At 41.4% G+C, this 17,562-nt stretch overlaps 2 protein-coding genes across 7 annotated transcripts in view; both read left to right on the forward strand.

The window, feature by feature from the left end:
- The window catches only part of PML (promyelocytic leukemia), a 551,773-nt gene that overhangs the window by 427,795 nt on the left and 106,416 nt on the right, over positions 1 to 17,562 (forward strand). The window lies entirely within an intron of this gene.
- SIN3A (SIN3 transcription regulator family member A) overlaps positions 1 to 17,562 on the forward strand; it is an 89,939-nt gene that overhangs the window by 34,199 nt on the left and 38,178 nt on the right. For all 6 annotated transcript variants that reach the window (XM_023196656.2, XM_023196655.2, XM_023196658.2 and 3 more), the window contains exons 3-9: positions 788 to 964; positions 9,440 to 9,546; positions 10,707 to 10,989; positions 12,012 to 12,263; positions 13,472 to 13,624; positions 13,770 to 13,925; positions 16,384 to 16,473. In XM_023196656.2, coding sequence (XP_023052424.1) covers positions 788 to 964; positions 9,440 to 9,546; positions 10,707 to 10,989; positions 12,012 to 12,263; positions 13,472 to 13,624; positions 13,770 to 13,925; positions 16,384 to 16,473 — 1,218 coding nt within the window. The remainder of the gene's footprint in view (positions 1 to 787; positions 965 to 9,439; positions 9,547 to 10,706; positions 10,990 to 12,011; positions 12,264 to 13,471; positions 13,625 to 13,769; positions 13,926 to 16,383; positions 16,474 to 17,562) is intronic.

Raw genomic sequence — 17,562 nt, forward strand, 5'->3', positions numbered from 1 at the left:
AGCCTCCCAGTAGCTGGGATTACAGATGCATGTTACCATATCCAGCTAATTTTTTTGGTATTTTTAGTAGAGACGGGGTCTTGCCACGTTTGCCAGGCTGGTCTCGAGCTCCTGGACTCAAATGAACCTTCTGTCTGGGCCTCCCAAAGTGCTGGTTACAGGTGTGAGCCACTGTTCCCAGCTAAACTATATAATTTTTAATAGCTACAAATAATTCGGTTATAACTTGGGTGGGCTGTAATGTATTTAGCCAGTTCCTTTTGTGGAAAATTTGAGTTTCCTTCTTTTTCTTTTCTTTGTTGTTGTTGTTGTTTTTTTTTTTTTTTTTTTTTTAAGAGACATGGTCTCATTCTGTCACCCGGGCTAGAGAGCAGTGGTGTGATCACAGCTCACTGCGGCCTTGAAATCCTGGACTCAAGCAATCCTCCTTTAGCCGCTAGAGTAGGTGAGACCACAGGTGCATGTCACCACACCTGGCCAAGTTTTTATTTTTTGTGGAGATGGTATCTCACTATGTTGCCCAGGCTTTCTTTTCTCTTTTTAGAGACATGGTCTCACTCTGTGGCCCAAGCTGGAGTGCAGTGGCATGATCATAGCTCACTGTAGCCTTGAACTTCTGAGTTCAGGCGATCTTCCCATGTAGGTGAGATAGGTATGAGCCATCATGCCCAGCAGAAATTTGGGTTTCCAATTAATTATCTTTGTACATTTGTGTTAGTTATTTAGACACATTTGGGGAAGAATATACAAGCCTTGAAGTTTCCTGTCTGTATTCTGTTCACCCCAGGTTTCAGCCATGCCACAGAGCTCCGGCAGTCATGGGCCCGCCATAGCAGCAGTTCATGGCAGCCATCATCACCCAACAGCTGTGCAACCCCATGGAGGCCAGGTGGTCCAGAGTCACGCTCATCCAGCCCCACCAGTTGCACCAGTGCAAGGACAGCAGCAATTTCAGAGGCTGAAGGTGGTATTCACCTCTTTTTCTTAGGTCAAAAAGTTTATCTTTAGCAGGAAATACTGGCTGCAGCTTGTCGGTTGTGGTGGTACAACTTCTAACCTGAGATACTAGCTGTCGAATCACAAGTTTTACTGTTTTTGTTTTGTAAAATTTGCTTATGTTTCCTATCTTGGCACCAGTGCCTGATCCAGAGAAGAATATACTCAGATGTTTTTGAACTGTATGAAATGCATGTCACTCAAATGTTACCAGGATTGTGGAGCCATTTTCATACAAAATAAACCTTAAAATTCATTTTTTGACTGCTTCCTTTTGAACTCTCTATTGAGCACATATATGATTGGCTACAGGTTTGTACAGTAAATTGGCCCAGTAATATGTCTTACAGTTGAATCTTTTTAAATTCTTTTAATTTTTTTTTTTTTTTAATTTTTAGTTTCAGAGATGGGGATCTCACTGTGTTGCCAAGGCTAGTCTCAAACTACTGGCCTCAAGTGATTCTCCCACCTTGGCCTTCAAAAGTGTTGGGAGTACAGGTGTGAGCCACTATGCCCAGCTCATGCCTGTAATGTTCTTATTACCTTTATCTTTTTATTCCTGTTTATGAATAGCTGAATTGACTCACATGATCAAGTCCATCCTTAGTAAACATATGCTCCTTTTTGGGGGGAATCTTGATAAAGTTTAGGGAAAACTGTAACTGTGAATGAATTATCAGTGTTTTCATATTTTCTGCTGAGTATGTGTGGTAGGTTTTTAGTGCTTTGAAATTCATAAGGCATCCTTGGAGAAGTGAAGCTTGTGTTCCCAGCTAACCTTGTATCTCTGACCACTTGAATATTACTTTTCAAAATATGTGATTGTTGCAGCAAGTGTTCAGGTTTCAATTTTTCTGATTTTACATTTATATAAAATTAAGTTCAGGAAATAATAAATGGTGGAACTCTGAAGAGATGTTAAGTCTTCATTTGGTTATGGCAGCCTACTTATGTTGCTTGTAGGCAGGAATGAGAAATAAACCCTCTAAGGACACATCCATATGCAGCAAATAGTTCTTTCTTCTGTTTTCCCTGATACTTACTTTTTAGTTCTTCATGATCCCTGCCCTCATTGGTGTGGATTCTTGGGAACTTGTTTAATATTGGCCTAAGAATATTAAATGCTACATAAATGTTATAAAGTACAGCAAAGCTAAGTGATTTAGAGTAATTTTGTAAAATTTACTCTCTCTGTTGGCTTACATAATATTGACTAATGCATAGCCTTTTAAAGAGAGCACAGATTTTTTAGGCCTGAAGCTAAACTCTGAATTCTGTCTTTGGGAAAATGTGTATAAGGAATATTGATATTTTCTTTAAAACATTTTCAGTCTCTTGTAGAGTGATGACTGTGTACCAAAATGTATTATTGCTGTGGGTTTAGCACTTTACTAAGTCCTGAAAATATTTTATTTTAAACTTGGTTGCATGTGATTTAATTCTGTATTAACACTCTATGACAGTAGATATGCTTTAATGTTCAGTAGATATGCTTTAATGTTGCAAAATAGCTTATAAACTTGCTTATTAAACTAACAAAAACATATTTATTTCTATAACCTTTTTCAATCAGCCCTGTCAAAGCACAACACCAGTTTTTATCCACCTTCCTCACAGGACTCTTTGGTATAAGTATATGGATTATGTTTTGTTTGCTTTACGGAAACTGGCAAGGAAACAAGGAAGAGTTTTGGATTTGGGGTTATAGAGTGAGTCATGGATAGAGTTAGGATTTCTTGCTGTGTTCTTTTAGTCACAAGCTCTTGACTATATTCCGACATAAATTAACTTGTTGAATTTCCTTTCTAGTGAGGAGAGGTAAAATGCTTCTTGTACCTCCATGTAATTTAACCCAGTATTCCCACACTGCCTGTCATTTTTGGATCAGTCTTAAAATGCATTACAAGCATTTGAATCAACTTCAATAAGTCATTTATATTCCACAATATTATAGGCTGGGCATGGTGCCTTACACCTGTAATCCCAGCACTTTGGGAGGCCGAGGTGGGTGAATCACCTGAGGTCAGGAGTTCAAGACCAGCCTGACCAATGTAGTGAAACCACGCCTCTACTAAAAATACAAAATGAGCCAGGCATGGTGGCGCTTGCCTGTAATCCCAGCTACTCAGGAGGTTGAGGCAGGAGAATTGATTGAACCCAGGAGGCAGAGGTTGCAGTGAGCTGTGATCATACCACTGTACTCGAGTCTGGGTGACAGGAGCGAAACTGCATCTCAAAAAAAAAGAAAAAGAAAAACTTTCAGTGAGAATGCTTACACATTATTTCAAGCCTCAACATTGTCTATTTTTTTTTCTTTTTGTCTTTGGTAGATTGGTGGTGACAAGAAGGGATTTGAGCGATTTGAGGCATGTTTGGTGTTATTTAGTTATTGAATGTCAGCAGCAGTGATATTTGGTACATGTTTATCAGGTTCTCTTTATAGTTGCTTGTGTTTTTCTCTCCAACAAGATTGTGGACTTCAGGAGATTCGGGGCCTTAATAGTAAATCCCTGTTCAAGTGAGCTATGAAACTTTTATCAGCAGAGTCTAAGGGTCTCCCCAAGTGCTTCCTTAAATCTGTAGCTTCTAAACAACTACATCCAATTTTCTGTTTTGTTTTTTAAGTTGTGCTTCCTAGAACTGTATGCATGCATTTAAAGAGAGTTTATATAAGAGTTGGACTATGCTTTGGGTGATGAGATAATTTCCTCACTATTCTTACTTGTAGGTGTCTTATTTATTATGTGAGTGTCATTCAGGGTTTTTAAAGCATAGGGTTATTCTATAACTTTTATTTTACCTTTTTTTTTTTCTTGAGACAGAGTCTTACTCTGTTGCCCAGGCTGTAGTGCAGTGGCGCCATCTCAACTCACTGTACCCTCCCCCACCCGGGTTCAAGTGATTCTCATGCCTCAGTCTCCCAAATAGCTGGGATTACAGGTGTGCACCACCACGCCTAATATTTGTATTTTTTTTTTACTAGAGACAGGTCTTGACATGTTAGCCAGGCTGCTCTCAAACTCCTGGCCTCAAGGCATCCACCTTCCTTGGCCTCCCAGAGTACTAGGATTACAGGTGTGAGCCACCACACCCAGCCTAGAACTAGTTTTTAAACAGTGGTTTGTTGTGACTTTCAGTACCTTTTTGTTTCAGACATACACCTATCACACATAATTGCTTTCTTTTGGGTTTCTGTACTTTTTCCTTCTCTGCAGTAGTTACCTTATACCATACCATATCTTACTGATAACTCTTCTTTTGTTGTGTATTGATGCATCCTTTTCTTAAATATCTTCCAGAGTCTTGGTTCCTTTTGCAAACTTACTGCATTTTGTGTTCACTTAAGTTGGTCATTAATGAAATATTTCAGTATGGAAAGTTCAGAATATGAATTAAAATAGTCCATTGAATTTCAACAGAAATTGTCATAATATTTGTATAGAAAAACTAACCATCAAACCAAGTGGGTATTGACCAAGTATATAATCTGATTTCTAGCAACACTGAAACACTGATTAACCCATGGCCATAATGAAAGTCTGAAGAACTCTTAAAGAGCCATTTGTCTTGGGGCCAGGCATAGGTGGCTCATGCCTGTAATCCTAGCACTTTAAGAGGCCAAGGCGGGTAGATCACGAGGTCAGGAGATCGAGATCATCCTGGCTACCACTGTGAAACTCGTCTCTACTGAAAATACAAAAAAAGTTAGCCGGGCATGGTGGCAGACGCCTGTAGCCCCAGCAACTTGGGAGCCTGAGGCAGGAGAGTGGTATGAAGTTTGCAGTGAGCTGAGAAAGTGCCACTGCACTCTAGCCTGGGCGACAGAGCAAGACTCCGGCTCAAAAAGAAAAAAAAAGCCATTTGTCTCAATCCATTAGTGTTGCTATAACAAAATACCTGAGACTAGATAATCTATTTCTAAATAATAGCATTTTATTTCTCACAGTTCTGGAGAAGTTCTGAGGGCTGGGAAATCTAAAATCAAGGTGCTGGCCGGGCACGGTGGCTCACCCCTATAATCCCAGCACTTTGGGAGGCTGAAGTGGGCAGATCATTTGAGGTCAGGAGTTCAAGACCAACCTGGCCAACATGGTAAAACCCTGTCTCTACTGAAAATACAAAAAAATGAGGCGGGCATGGTGGCAGATACCTTTTTGTTTCAGACATACAACTATCATACATAATTGCTTTCTGTTGGGTTTCTGTACTTTTTCCTTCCCTGCAGTAGTTACCTTATACCATACCATAGCTTACTGATAACTCTTCTTTTGTTGTGTATTGATGCATCCTTTTCTTAAATATCTAATCCCAGCTACTCCTGGAGGCTGAGGCACGAGAAGCGCTTGAACCCAGGAGGTGGAGGTTGCAGTGAGCCGAGATTATGCCACTGCACTCCAGCCTGGGTGACAGAGTGAGACCATGTCTCAAAATAAATAAATAGGCCGGACGTGGTGGCTCACGCCTGTAATCCCGGCACTTTGGGAGGCCGAGGCGGGCGGATCACGAGGTCAGGAGATTTAGACCAGCCTGGCCAACATGGTGAAACCCCGTCTCTACTAAAAATACGAAAATTAGCCAGGTGTGGTGGCAGGCGCCTGTAGTCCCAGCTACTCAGGAGGCTGAGGCAGGACAGTCGCTTGAACCCGGGAGGCAGAGGTTGCGTTGAGCTGAGATCGCGCCTTTGCACTCCAGCTCTGGGTGACAAGAGCAAGACTTCATCTCAAAAAATAAAATAAATAATGAAATAAAATAATAAAATAAAATCAAGGTGCCAGTTTGGTGTCTGGTAAGGGCCTGAACTCTGTTTCCGAGATGGTGCCTAAAGGCTGTGTCCTCACGCTGTGGAAGGGAGAAGGACCAAAGGGACCAACACTGGTTCACTCCAGCCCTTTTATAAGGTCCCTAATCCCATTCATGGGGGCTCCACAATCACTTTCTGAAGGCCTCACTTCTTAGTATCATCATATTGGTGATTAAGTTTCCATGTAAGAATTTTGCGGGACACGTTCAGACCATAGCACCAATTACTGATTGACTTGAACGTAAATGTTCCATTTTGCAACAAATCAAAAGACTATCTATGCTTAGCCAGGTGTGATGGCTCACGCCTGTAATCCTAGCACATTGGGAGGCTGAGGCGGGCGGATCAGTTGAGATCAGGAGTTGAAGACCAGCCTGGCCAACATGGTGAAATCCCATCTCTACTAAAAATACAAAAAAAATTAGTTGGATGTGGTAACATGAGCCTGGAATCCCAGCTACTCAGGAGGCTGAGACAGGAGAATCATTTGAACCCAGGAGGCGGAAGTTGCAGTGATCTGAGATTGCACCATTACACTCCAGCCTGGGAGACAAAGTGAGACTCCCATCTCAAAAAAAAAGAAAAAGACTGGCTTAAATCACGTCAAATGTTTATTCCCGAAATTTCTTAAACCTGATATTTTGTATAATTTTAAATATTTAGGCTTCAATTAAACCACCAAAAAAACTTACTCATCTCAGAGTAAATAGGAAACACCTAGTGGGGATTTCTTTTGGGTGTCTTTGTCCTAAATCAGACTCATAGCGTAGCCTTTCCAACCTGTTCTTCTTTGTGATAGGTCACTTTTTTTTCTCCCCAGGCCAAACTGTATCCGGCTTTAAAGATACTTTCCATAAACAGTCATGGTATTTCAGGCAGGACATGGACAGTCCTTAACAATGAACTAGCAAAAAAACACGAAAAGCCACTATAAAACCCAGTGAATTCTTCATTTGATGCTCTGAACAGGGCAAGTTTAGAGTGAAGGTTGACATTTCACATTTAGCATGTTGTTTAACAACTTTTCACAAGTCGACCCTGACTTTCAGGAAGTGAAATGAAAATGGCAGGACTTATCTGAAGATCCACAGTCTAGAAAAGGAACCACTGCTCTTTTGAGGGATGCCATTTCAGTGGCATGACTGGAAAGTTTAACTGCCTGACCCACACTGGTAACCAATTACTGGGGGTTAGGTCCTAACAGGTGTCTGGGTATAAGGGAGTTAAGTGTGTGAAGGTGGGAAGGGAGAACAGGACGTAAAAATGAATTTGTTTTTCCATCACACAAGGTGTTTGGGCCAAGGTGGCCGTGTGTGTCTAAAGTCAGGGAATCTAGGCTGGGTATGGTGGCTCACACCTGTAATCCCAGGACTTTGGGAGGCCGAGGCTGGTGGATCAGTTGTGGTCAGGAGTTTGAGACTAGCCTGGCCAATGTGGTGAAATCTCTTCTGTACTAAAAATAACAAAAATTAGCCAGGCATGGTGGCGGGCGCCTGTAACTGCACCTACTCAGGAGGCCAAGGCAAGAGAATCACTTGAACCCGGGAGGCAGAGGTTACAGTGATCTGAGATTGTACCACTGTACTCCAGCCTGGGCAACAATAGCAAAACTCCATGTCTACATAAATACATAAATAAAGTCAGGGAATTTCTTCTCCTATAAGCCAAGAGGAAGTCTCTCAAAACTAGAAGGGAAAGGTGTTTTCCCCACATCAGTCCAGCTTCAAAGATATTCTGTTAATGACCTGTGATCCTTCCCTCCAAAACAACAATGAAGTGTTCTGTGTGCTAACAACACAGCTTTAGAAAAAGCAAAACAAAATTCTGCATTTTTTAAAATCTTGATTTAAACAATGGTATTTCGAAATTTACAAACTTCATAACTTTATAGTTCAAACCTTACGGTTACTAGAAGTACACAGTTGCCAAAAATGCACACGTTTCATTTGGCATCTCCAGCACCTTCAGCTTTCTGTGCCTGGTCTGTTTTGGCATCTCCATTTTCTGCAAGGTTAATCCCTTCCCTGCCAGTGTCAGCATTTTCCTTTTTCCCTTTGGGCACCTCCTCGTCGCTCTCCTTTGCGGGGGACTCTTTTTTTTTTTTTTGGAGACCAAATTTCGCTCTTGCCCAGGCTGATGTGTAATGGCATGATCTTGACTCACCACAACCTCCACCTCCTGGGTTCAAGTGATTCCTTTGCCTCAGCCTCCCAAGTAGTTGGCATTACAGACATGCATCACCATGCCTGGCTAATTTTTGTATTTTTAGTAGAGATGGGTTTCTCCATGTTGGTCAGGCTGGTCTTGAACTCCTGACCTCAGATGAGCCTCCCGCCTCTGCCTCCCAAAGTGCTGGGATTACAGGCATGAGCCACTGCGCCCAGCCTGCGGGGGCCTTTTTAGTGTTGGGCTCTGGCTTTGGAGGAGCAGGTTTAACAGACTACGTTGCAGATCTTCTCTGGGTCATTGTTCACCTTGGCTGTATCTCCTTTAGCATCCCCTTCAGGCTTTCTCTTGGGTGTGGTGGTGATGCAGGAGGATGTAAGTGCTGGGTGCGGGATGCAGTGGCATGCGAGCTTTGATCGGTCCAAGAGTCTCTCTGGCCTCTTCTTCCTCACAGTGCTCTGTAGTGGATCGCTTTTGAATGCTGGCTCTCCCTTAGCTCTCCTATTCAGTCAGTTACCCAATCCTGTCACTTCTGCTACCCAACAAGCTTTTTTATCTATGCAGTTGTCTCTGTTGTTCTGGGCCAGTACTATAATTCAAGCCACTGTTTTCACAGGAGTTGTTCAGTTATTCTTGTATCATAACTGGTCTTCCTACCTCCTTTCAGTCTTTTCTGCTCTTGTGCCAGTTTTTTCTCAACATTGCAGTCAAATTGTGTACACGAAAATGCAGATGATAAAAATCTAAATTGCTTTTTCACAAGATTTACAAATCCTTTCAGAATCTAGATCCTACTTTTTTTCTGTCTCATCTTGTTACTTTTCCTTCCAGTGCTCCTCTTCACTACAGATCCTCCAGCCAAACTAAACTTTTCAGATTTCTAAATATCCCATATCGTATCCTGTCTAGGATTTTGCCCATGCTGCTGCCTTTGGTTTTTTTCACTGGTCTTTACTTTTGCTGGCTTATAGTCATCTTTAGGTCTCAGTTTATACATTACCTCCTAGGGAAGCCTCACTTTTTTGGTGGGGAAGACGTGTCCTTCCCATGTCATCTCCAGGCATTGAGTGTTACTGGGTTACCCGCTGTGTTATGATTCCTGACTACATACAAACAAACGTCTGTAGACGAGGGGCTACAAATTATTTGTCATTGAATCCTTGGTACTCACATTGGGCCTGGCATGTTGCAGTTTAGTAGATACTTATGAAATGAATTAATGAATAAATGACATATCATTGTAATTATTCTTCACTGATCATTCTGTTCAAAATTATCCAAGGCAAGGCTACAGATTTTATGAGTTGATTATTATTTTAAGCTTGAGTTTATTACTGACATCCATACTAACTTTTAAGTATATATTTAATATATTTTTATTTCATTTACTGTGTTAAACATACTTAGGCATAATTTTTTTTTTGTAATTGTGAGCTTACTTTCTTTTTATAACCTTGATATTTATCCCTGCCTCAGGTGGAGGATGCGCTGTCTTATCTTGACCAGGTGAAGCTGCAATTTGGTAGTCAGCCTCAGGTCTACAATGATTTCCTTGACATCATGAAGGAATTTAAATCTCAGAGGTAAAAGATGTGTGATTGTACTCAAGCTTTGTATCTGGCATATTGATTTTGGAAAGGAGAAGATAGTTTATTTACTGGAAGATAAAGGATGCTCCTTTCTGTGGCTGAATTTTTAAAATCATGCCTTTATTTTATGCATTCCTTTATTGATGGAAATTATGGCCACTAGACTGTTTAATCCTTATTGGTAAATTTTTGTTAACTAAAGTTTTTCAGTGCTTTGTCTCAATCAGGGAAGTAGCACTGGTAGTGATTTAGGCTACTTGGTTTCTGAATTGATTTAGATACTCTTACATTCTGGCATGGTTCACTGTTGTAAACTGTTGTACTCATAGTTCACTGTTGTAACTCATCTGAACAATGTAGATTTGTGCTGAAATGATATATACTGATATATCAAAGAGTGGATCTTGTTTGGGATATGTAGCTTTCTATGTATTGTCTGAGTATCTGCTTGGTAGGATTATTACCATGAACATATATTCTGTTCAAAATTTTGACGACTACAAAAATTAGCCGGGCATGGTGGTGGGTGCCTGTAATCCCAGCTACATGGGAGGCTGAGGCAGGAGAATTGCTTGAACCTGGGAGGCGGAGGCCGTAGTGTGCCAAGATTATGCTACTGCATTCCAGTCTGGGCAACAGAATGAGACACTGTTTCAAAAAAAAAAAAAAATTGTGGCCGAGTATCTTTGAATCTCAGAGTTCTTTGGGTGTTAATTTTAAAATGCGTAGATTATCTGTTTTCCTGTTTAGAGAAAACCTAGTAGGAAGTGAAATTTTGGCTGAGTAAGGTGGCTCATGCCTGTAATCCCAGCACTTTGGGAGGCTGAGGTGGGCGGATCACCTGACGTCAGGAGTTCGAGACCAGCCTGGCCAACATGGTGAAACCCCATCTCTACTAAAAATACAAAAATCAGCCAAGTGTGGTGGCACATGCCTGTAATCTCAGCTACTTGGGAGGCTGAGGCAGGAGAATCACTTGAACTTGGGAGGCGGAGGTTGCAGTGAGCCAGGATCCCAAGATCGTACCACTACACTCCAGTCTGGGTGACAGAGTGAGACTCCATCTCAAAAGAAAAAAGAAATGTGAAATTTTTTATGACCAGGGTGTTTGTCAAGCTTACAGTTCATCTCTTTTCTTTTTGTTTTTTTATCAGCATCGACACCCCAGGAGTGATTAGTCGTGTGTCCCAGCTATTCAAAGGCCACCCTGATCTGATAATGGGATTCAACACCTTCTTGCCTCCTGGCTACAAAATTGAGGTGCAGACCAATGACATGGTGAATGTGACAACTCCTGGCCAGGTTCATCAGATTCCCACCCATGGCATCCAGCCCCAGCCTCAACCACCACCCCAACATCCTTCCCAGCCTTCAACCCAGTCAGCCCCAGCTCCTGCCCAGCCAGCTCCTCAGCCCCCACCTGCCAAAGTCAGCAAGGTGAGCACTTGGAAAATATTGCATAAATGTGAATGCATCCCTAGAAAGTACCTTCGTTTGACATTTCCCCTTTATGTAAGACTTAGATACTAAGACACAAGGTTACAAAGATTTCATCAGAGAAAAATGCAGTAGTCACTTCACTATGACATGGTTCACATTTACACACCACTTAGATATCTATTTTTAAATCAACACAGCAACAACTTTCAAGGTCTTTCTCTTTACAGTTTCTGCTTATAAAACCATGAACATCCCAACAGGTGGTGACTTTGTGTAGTAGTAGTTGATAGCACAGACAGAAACCATCCTCTTATGGTCAAATTGTGCTACTGCCCACATGGTTATTTTATGAAAGTTACTTCACTTACCAGATTATATCAAGCTAAGTAGAAGATCTAATGAACAGTGATGGTGATGATGATGAAGATGGGTGTTCTTGGTCTAGAACCACACTGTCTGACACACTAGCCACTAGCCACATAGCACTATTTAAATTTAAATTAAATTCAGTTTTTCATTTGCACTAGCTTTCAAGTGCTCAGTAACCACATGTGGCTAGTGGCTATGTAATTAAGACAGTGCAAATAAAGGACATTTCCATCATCTCAGTTCTACAGGACAGAGTTGGCGTGGAAGACTATGTGGAGCTGCTGCAACAATTGAGGTGTTGTCTTTTTGTTGACATCAAAAGGCTGTGTAGAATGAGATTTTTTCTATGTGTACTTGTTGAGCTACTAAGCTAAAACATTGCATATGAAAAATTCTTCACTCTAATTGGACATGGCTCCAGTTTTAAGGTTTTATTTAGAAAATGTGAGACTGAGATATTTGTATCAGCATGTTTGAACTCTCTACAACTCCCGCTGTTGCCCAGTATGATTTGTGTTGGACTAAAATGGCCTGGCCTGAGTGAGTAAATAAAGGATATACGTTGACACTTTGTTTCTCTTTAGTTTGAACTTTCCTTCTATCAACTCATCTATGCATCTGAGGAGAATAAAGACTTTTTTTCTTTTTAGCCCTCCCAACTACAAGCACATACTCCAGCCAGTCAGCAGACTCCCCCACTTCCACCGTATGCATCCCCACGTTCTCCGCCAGTCCAGCCTCACACACCAGTGACAATCTCATTGGGAACGGCCCCATCCTTGCAGAACAATCAACCTGTGGAATTTAATCATGCCATCAACTATGTTAATAAGATCAAGAACAGATTCCAGGGCCAACCAGACATCTACAAAGCATTCCTGGAGATTTTGCACACATATCAGGTAAGAAGAGTGCCCATTCAGGTTGTCTTAATCAGGCCATCTAGTCAAAGAACAACTTAAGTAACCATTATTGTGTCCATTAATTCGCACTGGAAATTAGCCAGTTAGAAACTACCATATGTGTTTATAAAGCCAGTTTTTTTGTTTGTTTGTTTTTTGAGAGGGAGTCTTGCATTGTCACCCAGGCTGGAGTGCAGTGGTGCGATCTCAGCTCACTGCAACCTCCGCCTCCATGTTCAAGTGATTCTCCTGCCTTAGCCTCCCTAGTAACTGGGATTACAGGTGCCTGCCACCATGCCCAGCTAATTTTTTGTATTGTTAGTAGAGACGGGATTTCACTATGTTGGCTAGGCTGGTCTCGAACTCCTGACCTTGTGATCCGCCTGCCTCAGCCTCCCAAAGTGCTGGGATTGCAGGTGTGAGCCACCACACCCATGCTATAAAGCCAGTTTTATTTGCCTGACTTGATTGCCCTGCAACATTCAGTTAGGATTTTTTTCTAAGACAGAGTTTTGCTCTTTTTGCCTAGGCTGGAGTGCAGTGGTGCAATGTCGGCTCACTGCAGCCTCCACCTCCCAGGTTCAAGTGATTTGTTGTATTTTTAGTAGAGATGGGGTTTCAACATATTGGCCAGGCTGGTCTCAAACTCCTGACCTCAGGTGATCTGCCCACCATGGCCTCCCAAAGTGCTGGGATTGCAGGTGTGAGCCACTGCACCCAGCCTCAGTCAGGATTTTTAGTCACTATCCCATGAAATGAAGCTCTGTTTTATCTGGGACAGTTAGATAGTGACTTATTTAGTCTAGTTAATCTACAGTAGAAGGAGGAGAAATTTCTAAGGTTTTGTCAGTTGGTAGTGGTCCCCCGGCCATTAATATTTATTGCCCTAGGCCGGGCATGGTGTCTCACACCTGTAATCCCAGCACTTTGGGAGGCTGAGACGAGTGCACTCCAGCCTGAGCAACAAGAGTGAAACTCCATCTCAAAAAAATTTACTACCCTAGTTTTGAAAGGAATTGTCATCCACCATCTTGCACTTTTTTCTCAACTTGAAATTTTCGTTTGTGGTCAGAACGGGTGCTGAGAACCTAGACTTTCTTCTTACATGCAGCCTAAATAGATAACAGTGATTCCAGAAAGTGTGCAAAGATGAGCGACTCAAAACAGTAGCCCTTTAATGTGATCTCTTTTCATTTGCAATTCCTCAGAAAGAGCAGAGAAATGCCAAGGAAGCTGGAGGAAACTACACTCCAGCGTTGACAGAGCAGGAGGTGTATGCCCAGGTTGCGCGTCTCTTTAAAAACCAAGAAGATTTGTTGTCAGAGTTTGGACAATTCCTACCAGATGCCAACAGCTCCGTGGTATGTTTTTTTTTTTGTAAGAATTACACTATTTATTATTATTATCTTAGAGAAGCTGGAAAACGGTGCTCAGAAGGGGACTTTTCCTAGATGATATTTGTTTGCTTTGATAAGAGCATTAATCTCTTTCATGTGTCTTAATCAGCTTTTAAGCAAAACAACTGCTGAGAAGGTTGATTCTGTGAGAAATGATCATGGAGGCACTGTCAAGAAGCCCCAACTGAACAACAAGCCGCAGAGGCCCAGCCAGAATGGCTGCCAGATCCGCAGACACCCTACAGGAACCACGCCTCCAGTTAAGGTGAGAATGGGCAGCAGCTGCTCATTTTGATGCTCACAGGCAATTCTAAGGGAGAGCTACGCTAGAGATGGTCACGTGTTCTTAAGTGCGTTAACAGTTGGGTCCTAGATATTTGGAGCAAGTTAGTATGTGTCACAGAAACTCAGTGCAAAGTTTATCTGGCTTTGCAAAAGAGTATTAGAATAACATTGATTGCTTGGATTACTGTACTTTTTTGAGTTCTTTATTATCTCCTTTGCAATGAGCTGTCATTTCTTTAATGTTTTGGTTGCTACTAAGAATTTCCAATACTTAAAATTTTTTTCACTTCTTTTTTTTTTTTTTTGATACAGAGTCTCGCTCTGTCACCCAGACTGGAGTGCAGTGGCATGATCTCGGCTCACTGCAACCTCTGCCTCCTGGGTTCAAGCAGTTCTCCTGCCTCAGCCTCCTAAGTAACTGGGACTACAGGCGTGTGCCACCACACCCAGCTAATTTTTGCACTTTTAGTAGAGATGGAGTTTCGCCATGTTGGCCAGGCTGGTCTTGAACTCCTGAGGTCAGGAGTTCCACCCGCCTTGGTCTCCCAAAGTGCTGGAATTACAGGCATGAGCCACCGTGCCTGGCCAATTCTTATTTGATGCTTTAAATCTGCCTTGTGTTAAGAAAGAACATTCTTGAGTTTGAGAATTATTTCAGAAATAAATGATCTCTGAGGTCCTCTTGTGAGTAGAGTGCATGTGCTTTTTGAGGTCTCTTTGGTCTAGAACCCTGTCCTGCTCAAAGTTCTTTGCTGGGTTACCAGATCTTGTCTGTATCATCTTAATCTCCAAGGCAGGACCTTTGGGCTGTAGCAGAGGGAAGTCTTAAACTCCTATTAGTAATTCATTACATGATGTTTTTTATTACATTTAACACTGATGGTCTGTCTGCAGAAAGCACAGCTTGCTCCCTTCTTTGATGTAACACAGCTGTGATAGGGAGAGCGCTAGTTATATGTATTGAATGTTGAATTCTTCAGTGAATTTCAAAGCAATATGTAATATGGAAGAGATAGATGTGTCTGCAGAATTAAATAATGACAAAAGTTTCTAATAGTAAGAGGTGTTTCTATCCTCTAATAGTAAGAGGTGACTGATAAATAGTAAGTGACTGATTGCAAGGTCTCACATACTAGGTGTTACTAACACTTTTGAAGTATCCTTTTTCATTAGTGTTTGTCATGGTTTCTTTTGAAATCAAGTTGAACATAATAATGGTTTCTATTTCTTCACTTCAGTAAAGAGAATTAGTTATATGGGTAGCAAGAATCAGCTCAGTAGATACATTCCATGCTTGGATTTACGTCCTCCCACTCTTGATTACCTACAGGTGGAAAGAATATAGTGTGGGCTTACAATTCTCCACCTACTTTCTGCATAGGCAGTGTAAGCAGAGGCTGCAGCTCTTAAGAAAGTATACTCTGAGATAGCCAAGGTAAATGTGCTACTTCTCACCAAGTTTGTGCATTTCTTCGTAGAGAGTAAGTGGTGGATTTCAAAAGTAACTTCTTGCTTGACAGGATTATACCATGGCCTGTTGGTTCCCTTTAAAAGAACAATATTAAATTAGTCTGAGGGGATATTGCTGGCAAGATAGTTATTTCTTCTATTAGAAAAATTATGCTTTTTTTTTTTTTTTTTGAGATGGAGCCTCCCGGGTTCAAGCGATTCTCCTGTCTCAGCCTCCTGAGTAGTTGGGACCACAGGCGCGCACCACCACACCCAGCTGATTTTTTTTTGTATTTTTAGTAGAAGTGGGGTTTCACCATGTTGGCCAGGATGGTCTCAATCTCTTGACCTCATGATCTGCCCACCTTGGCCTCCCAAAGTGCTGAGATTACAGGCGTGAGCCCCCATGCCCAGCAAATTATGCTTTTTAAGTAAATTTTAACTTGAAATATTATTCAGGGTTAAAGATTGATTTCTGTCAATTTCAGACCACGTGCACCAGCTCTTTTTACAAACAGCCTCTTCTCCCTCAACTGGTAGGAGAACAAAACAGTGGCATTAGAGTCTCAATGAAGTTACTTTGGGCCCCTAGAAAAAGTAAGGCTGTTCTAAAAGTTTGTCACAGTAATGTCATGATCATTTCTGGAGAAAACATTTCGGGGTAGAATGATCTTTGAACCTCTGTTGGAGAAAGAAACTTAACAGGCAAACTGAAATAGAAAATATGAGTAGAAATCTTAGAGGGTATGGAGTGAGTTGGTTAGAGTTCTCTCATTTGTTTCAAATTATTAATCAGCAGTGGTTTCAGTGTTGAAACTATTTATGAGTAGAAATCTTAGAGAGTATGGAGTGAGTTGGTTAGAGTTCTCTCATTTGTTTCAAATTATTAATCAGCAGTGGTTTCAGTGTTGAAACCATTGAACGCAGACAAAAATAAAATTCAGAGAAAACCACTCTTTGAATCTCACGTTTGTATCTTTCTTTTGCAGAAGAAACCCAAACTGCTCAATCTAAAGGATTCTTCTATGGCAGATGCCAGCAAACATGGTGGTGGAACAGAATCGTTATTTTTTGATAAGGTGAGTAATGGATGAGTTAGATTTGATAGTGCCTGTTAGTGCCAAAAGAAAATCATCTTATCCCCCAAAGGTTTTGTTTTAAAGGTGTCAAACTAATTAGGGCTTTCTGTTTTTTAACATAGTTTCCCAGTTGTGAGTCCTTTGAGTCTGCTAGTACTATTAGCATAGCTAGAAAAATGGTAGCATTGTTTGCTTTGGTTTTATGAAGCAGTTCGGGGCAGAAGACAGAGTTTTAGAAAATGTATTATGTTTCTCTTGAAAGATGTTTGGAGCTCGCTGTTGTAGATATCTGGGTCTGTGTGGCAGGCAGTACCAGTGCCTGTACCAATTTTTGAGGATTTAAGATGACTTGTAATCTTATTGCTGTAATAGTTATTTGTAGTATGCATATATATAGCATTCAGGGGAATTTTGATTTACTTGCATGTTTTCAAAGCTACCCAAGTGATTCTAACGAGCAACCAGAGTTGAGATTATTGGCATAAATGATGTTGTGTGTTGCCTTAGTTTGGCCACATAAACTTAAGTGTGATTTGCTCCTTGGAGTCAACTTGATGATTAGCAGGAACTGTTGGACTTCTCACTGGTAGAAATCAACCTGGATTGATCTGTGGTGATTGACTCTATTTTGTGCCTCTTGGGTTTTGCAGAAGGGCAGATGATTTAACATCTCCATGATTGGTATCTCCTGATCTCTTTCTGTCTACCGTGCCTATGTGAGCTTTTTGCAGGAGAATCCTGCAAGAGTGTTGAGTTCTTAGCTCTGATGTGAACCATTACCGAAGTCTGCTTGGGCGGTTGGTGCTTTTAGACAAGTGTAGAAGTCTAGATCACAACCAATGAATGTCAAGAAAAGGGTAGGGAAGGGGAGCTGTTGTAAATTAAGAATTAAGAAATATATAAGCCAAATGTGACATGCAGACTTTGGATTCTGAATTTAAACGTCAGTTTATTTTTATTTTTGAGACAGAGCTCGCTCTGTTGCCCAGCTTGGAGTGCAATGGTGCGATCTTGGCTCACTGCAACCTCTGCCTCCCCGTCTCAAGTGATTCTCCAGCGTCAGCCTCACAAACAGCTGGGACTACAGGC

Source organism: Piliocolobus tephrosceles, chromosome 6 (genome assembly GCF_002776525.5).
Source record: "Piliocolobus tephrosceles isolate RC106 chromosome 6, ASM277652v3, whole genome shotgun sequence".
NCBI lineage: Eukaryota > Metazoa > Chordata > Mammalia > Primates > Cercopithecidae > Piliocolobus > Piliocolobus tephrosceles.